Source organism: Cebus imitator, unplaced genomic scaffold (genome assembly GCF_001604975.1).
Source record: "Cebus imitator isolate Cc_AM_T3 unplaced genomic scaffold, Cebus_imitator-1.0 Scaffold426, whole genome shotgun sequence".
In the NCBI taxonomy this organism is placed as follows: domain Eukaryota; kingdom Metazoa; phylum Chordata; class Mammalia; order Primates; family Cebidae; genus Cebus; species Cebus imitator.
In genome coordinates, this window is record NW_016107741.1 from 1,335,165 (window position 1) to 1,340,966 (window position 5,802).

General features: G+C 52.9%; 1 protein-coding gene across 2 annotated transcripts in view; it reads left to right on the top strand.

Moving 5' to 3' along the window:
* Positions 1-5,802, top strand: part of WWC3 (WWC family member 3) — a 130,646-nt gene that overhangs the window by 112,118 nt on the left and 12,726 nt on the right. Inside the window, exons 13-17 of one of the 2 annotated variants that reach the window (XM_017509917.2) lie at positions 886-960; positions 1,671-1,757; positions 2,744-2,936; positions 4,575-4,748; positions 5,121-5,272. In XM_017509917.2, the coding sequence (XP_017365406.1) occupies positions 886-960; positions 1,671-1,757; positions 2,744-2,936; positions 4,575-4,748; positions 5,121-5,272 (681 nt within the window). The remainder of the gene's footprint in view (positions 1-885; positions 961-1,670; positions 1,758-2,743; positions 2,937-4,574; positions 4,749-5,120; positions 5,273-5,802) is intronic. The other variant, XM_017509919.2, reaches the window with a different exon arrangement.

Consider the following 5,802-nt stretch of genomic DNA (forward strand, 5'->3'; position numbering starts at 1 on the left):
CGTGATCCACCCGCCTCGGCCTCCCAAAGTGCTGGGATTACAGGCTTGAGCCACCGCGCCCGGCCTGCCTGGCTAATTTTTATATTTTTAGTAGAGATGGGGTTTCATCATGTTGCCCAGGCTCGTCTTGAACTTGTGGGCTCAAGTGATCAGCCCGCCTCTGTCTCCCAGACTGTTGGGATTATAGATGTGCTCTGCCATACCTGGCTAATTTTGTTTGTATTTTTAATAGAGGCAGGGTTTCACCATGTTGAATGGGCTAGTGTTTAAGTCCTGGCTTCAAGTGATCCACCCGTCTTAGCCTTCCAAAGTGCTGGGATTATAGGTGTGAGCCATTGTGCCCAGCCACAAAATTATTTTCCTAAAACAAGAACAACATAAAAAAATAGGCTGAGTGCGGTGGCTCACGCCTGTAATACCAGCAATTTGGGAGGCCAAGGCGGGTGGATCACCTGAGGTCAGGAGTTCGAGACCAGCCTGGCCAACATGGTGAAACCCTGTTTCTACTAAATATGCAAAAATCAGCAGGGCATGGTGTAATTCCAGCTACTTGGGAGGCTGAGGCAGGAGAATCACTTGAACCCCAGAGGTGGAGTCTACAGTGAGCCGAGATTTCACCACTGTACTCCTGCCTGGGCAACAGAGCCAGACTCCATCTCAAAAACAAAACAAAACAAAAAAAGCCCCAGCAGTTTGTAGGTGGGTACCCAGTGAGATGCCTCATGGATTTTGGGTGCCTGCCCTGTTCTTTCAGACACGTTATGAACTCATTCACTTACATCACAACCTAATAAAGTCCTCTCTTAGCATGAGGGAGCTTCTGCAGATTTTGCAGCGATTGGTTGCCTCTGGAATGAAGTTGGTTGCATTTCCCCCTGTGATCAGGAACGAAGATGCTGAGGAGCCTGCCTACGCAGACACGGCCAGTAATGGAGACCCCCAGATCCACGTGGGACTCCTGTGAGTACAGACCCTACCCTGTTGCCCTTCAGGCTGGGCTGGAGACGGGGCCCACCCCGTAGCTCCCACCTGCACACACAGGGCTGGAGGGACCCTTGTGACCTGAGGTCTCAGGTGAGGGGACAGAGGTGGCAGGAAAGAGTGACAGGCAAAGTGGCTCCACTGCCATCTTCCAGTATGGAGGTTCACAACTGGGAGCCACCACTTCCTGGAGCTGGGGGCCCCAGCAGAGTGCAGCTCTCCGGGACAGTTGTGCCTGTGTCTGCCGGGAGTTCATTCTGCTCATTGCAGCACAGGTAGCGGGCTCCCTCTCTCACCCCCAAGAAGGTAACCAGCTGGTTGGCAGCACAGCAATTTTTGGTTTCTGATTACAGTGTCAGTAAAGGCAGACTGTGAGCCCCCCCCCCCCCCGAGGGAGACAGGGTGTTGGGGTCTCAGCTGTTTCCTTTGCTCACGCTTGTCACTGAAGTCCAGGGCGCCTCCACCCATCACAGTGGGCATTTGGTCATTCTTTGTTATGGGGACTGTGCTGTACCTGGGCTTCACCCACTAGGTGCCACCTCCTCCCCACAGTTGTGACATTGCAGATGTCCCCTGGGGATGGGTCGGGAGCAGAATCCCAGTTGGCGGATGGCTGCTGCTGCAGTTGAGTTGAAAGGATGGTTTTCCCATGGGCACCTGCCGTCCGTGACTTGCGTCTGGTTTTCTAGGTGCGACAGCAGCAGCGAGTGTCTCCTGGTGCACGTGCTGCAGCTGAAGAATCCTGCGGGGCTGGCGGTGAAGGAAGACTGCAAAGTGTAAGCCAGGCTCCAGGGTGCTGAACAGACAGCCACACGGCTGGGGAGGAAAAGACAGTTTGGGAGCCCGAGTTTCCAGGAAAGCACCAGGGAGTGTCTGTCTGAGGTGTAAAGTCTTAAAGAGAGTCTAGTGAATAGTTTGAGGCTGGTGCAGGTGCCGGTGCCAGGCTAGTTTGTGCCATGTCAGTGCAGAGGAAGCACCTGCCTATGGCGTGCAGGACTGCGCTGAACGCATCTTCCTGTTCCTCGGGATGGGAGTTGCTGATGCTGTCGTGCTCTCCTCTGTGATCTTGGGGGACCTCTGGCTGGGACCAGGGACTCGGCTGAACAGGGAGAAGGAAATAGGCATTGGGAGCACCTGGTGACTTTGGCCCAGTCATGGGACTGTGGCCTCTCTGAGCTCTGTGGCCCCAGATGCGGGCCCGATGGAGGGTCCCACTTACCCAAGCAGGTGACCACGCCTGTAATGGTCCGTTCAAGTCACAGGGTGGGCCCCGTTTGGTCAGTCTTCTAAATGCCTCAGTTACCCCTGAGTGTGAGCAGTTGGGGTTTGGCTACCCTGATGACCTCTGCAGCACTCACAGAGTGCTCAGCCATTCCCATGTGCTGGACTAGGGGCAGAGAGGGAGGGAAACACAGGGTTGTCCAATGGGTGATGGGCTGAGAAGGTGGTGGGGGAGCCATGCAGAGAGAGCTGAGGGGTGATTCTGAAAACGATGGGGGAGCAGCAGGGCGTGGAAGTGTCCACTGTCTTCAGCCCAGGCTTGGAAGTCCTCCTCCTTGTGGGTGACTTCCCCCATCCTGGGGCACATCGGTCTCTGCTTAGCTGAGAAAGGAACTTTTTGCAAAGGACTCTGCAACTCTAGCCACAGGCGCCCAAAGTGGGCTGCATGGGCCGGGGGAGGGCCTGCACGCATTGTGTAGGTTGGGCCTGCTCTGGTGAGCGCCACCTGCACGTGCTCTTCCATTCCCCATTCTGGTTGCAGCCACATCCGCGTCTACTTGCCCCCACTGGACTCAGGCACGCCCAGCACTTACTGCTCCAAGGCTATGGAATTCCAGGTGCCGCTGGTGTTTAATGAAGTGTTCAGGATCCCCGTGCATTCCAGCACATTGACATTGAAGTCGCTTCAGCTATACGTGTGTTCAGTGACCCAGCAGCTGCAGGAAGAACTGCTGGTATGGCGCCCAGCGCTCCACCCGTCCCCGGCCTCCTTCCTTCCTCTGGGTTTCAGTCAGTCAGCCTTTATTGTGTATGTCTTTCTTTCCCTTTTTTATCTTTTACTCTTGTCATAATTTCTTCGTTTTTGTGTATCTTTGCTTTCTGGCCTCCCTCTCTCTCTCCTGCCTCCGTCTCTTGTTCCTTCCCTCCCTTCCCCTCTGCCAGCCTTCCTTTCTCCTGTGGTGGCTTGTTTACAAGCTGCGGACATGTTAAGGGGTCTCTGGCTGGAAATACAAACGGGGATAATCCAAACAGTGATCTCATCAAGCGTCTTGTACTTTAAATGTGTTCTTTCAACTAGTACTCGCAAACCCATAAGATGCCTCCATGGCAGCCTAATCTTCAGTCCAGGGAGCAAAATAGGGTTGACAGATTTCACAAATAAAAATACAAGACAGTCAGCTACATTCGAATTTCACATAAATGATACGTGCTCTTTAAAGCGTGAGTGTGCCCCATACAGTGTTTAAGACTTGAAGGGAAACCCTGTGTTGTTTATTTGAAGTGCAGATTCGCCTGGGTGCCCTGCATTTTACCTGGCAACTCTGGGGCAAGGCCTTAGGGGAATCCACAGTTTGTCCTCAGTATCCCGGCCATCGGGGTGCATCCCAGTTTTGAAGCCAGGGTGGATTCCTTCCGTGGCTGGAGTGTTCTCCCTTGGTCCTGTCCCCTCAGGGGCACAATTAAGGAGTGTAGAGTTCAACAGTCTCTTCCAATTGCAGAGATTTCTGACAGAATCTGGCTCAGTGGGGCAGTAGAGCTGTGAGTCTGGGCCAGCACTCCAAGATGCCCAGTCTTTGCCCTGTCTGTTCCTTTCCAGCACTTTCTGATTGGGTGGAACAGGTGATCATGGAGCCACCTATTAGGCTGCTCTGCAGCTGCTGTCATTGTGCTGCAGTGCTTTACATAGGAATGAAATCTTTTATGTGTTTTTTGGTTAAGATTGAAGGGTAGGCTGGGTGTTGTGGCTCACGCCTGTAATCCTAGCACTTTGGGAGGCCAAGGCAGGTGGATCACCTGAGGTCAGGAGTTTGAGACCAGCCTGGCCAAACCCTGTCTCTACTAAAAATACAAAAATTAGCCACACGTGGTGGTGTACATCTATAATCCCAGTTACTTAGGAGGCTGAGGCGTGAGAATCTCTTGAACTCAGGAGGTCGAGGTTGCAGTGAGCTGAAATCGTGCCACTGCACTCCATCCTGGACAACAGAGTGAGACTTTGTCTCACAAAAAAAAAAAAAAAAAAGACTGAAGGGTGAACTCAATTTTTTTGAGGCAGGGTCTCACTCTGTTGCCCAGGCTGGAATGCAGTGGTGTGATTTTGGCTTATCACAGCCTCCTGAGTTGCTGGGACCACAGCTGTACATCATCATGCCCGGCTAATTTTTAATTTCTTTTTGTAGAGGCAGAGCTCTGTTGCCCAGGCTGGTGTCAAACTCCTAGGCTCAAGCAGTCCTCCCATCTCAGCCTCCCAAAGTGCTGGTATTACAGGCATGAGCCACCTTACCTCCTGAACTGGATATTTTAAAGGACTCTAGTCATTATGACAAAAGCATTCAGTGCATGTTCTGGCATTTTCTTTAACACTCCTGCAGGGCATTGCTCAGATTAACCTGGCTGACTATGACAGTTTGACTGAGATGCAGCTGCGCTGGCACTCCGTCCAGGTGTTCACCAGCTCCGAGCCACCGAGGACCCAGGAGCCTGGATGTGTGGGAGAGAGCTCCGCCCGGGAGCCCGCACGCATCGTCTCCATCTCCGGCAAGACGGTACTTGGCCCTGCTCTAAGGAGCTGATTGCCGCTGCTTTCATAACCCTGTGACTGGCTTTGTCTTGTGGAAATCATGATGTAAAGTCAGTGTCATGGGGTAAAGAAGTCGAGTTTCCATATGGCTATTGCAGGAGAATGTTTTTTGTTAATGCAAATGTGTTCATGGTCACGGGTGGTACACTGGCTACTTTTACATATGAGCCCTCAGAGCTACAGGAAAAGGCCACGTGAATGTCTGTGCCACAAACGCGGTGGGGTTTCTTCTCACAGAAGGACAGCAGAGTGGCCTCTTACCTGTGCAGTATGGATGCCTGCCGTGTGCACGGGGTCTGCTGGCCTGGGCTGTTCTCATGTGCCCCTACTCCTGCAGGACGCAGTGACGGTGCTGCTGGCCAGAACCACGGCACAGCTGCAGGCGGTGGAGAGGGAGCTGGCAGAGGAACGGGCCAAGCTGGAGTACACGGAGGAGGAGGTCCTGGAGATGGAGCGCAAGGAGGAGCAAACCGAGGCCGTGTCTGAGCGGTAAGAGCCAGTCAGTGGGTAGGCTCTGGCTCATGCTCTCCTGGGAAAGGAGCGTGGATGGCCTGTGGGCAGAAGGCTTGTGAAGTCTGTCGGGGGGGAGCATATTTTCTCTGGGGAGGAAGCTAGTGTGCCAGGTGGCATGGCTCTCTCTGAGTTGCACTTGCTTTTCTCAGCCATGCCTCTGTAGAATGTGCTGGGTGGTCCTTAGGTACCACTGCCTGGAAGTTAGGATTCTGGCAGGAATTGAGTGCTGGTCTGGACGAGGGCAGCCCCCTGAACTCTCCCTCCCAGCTCTCACATGTGCTTTTCACCTTTTCCATCTGTCCGTCCTGGAGTTTCTTATTGGGAGTGGGACTGTTGGGGCACTGCCTTCTGCCAGGAGTGGATACAGTAAGGTCCCTTGAAGTTGTTGGGTTTTTTTCTTTTTTAATACCTTTATTGAGACATAATCTACCTCCCATACCATTCACCCATTTAAAGTGCACAATTCAGTGGTTTTTAGGACTGAATGGACAGACTAATTGTTTTTT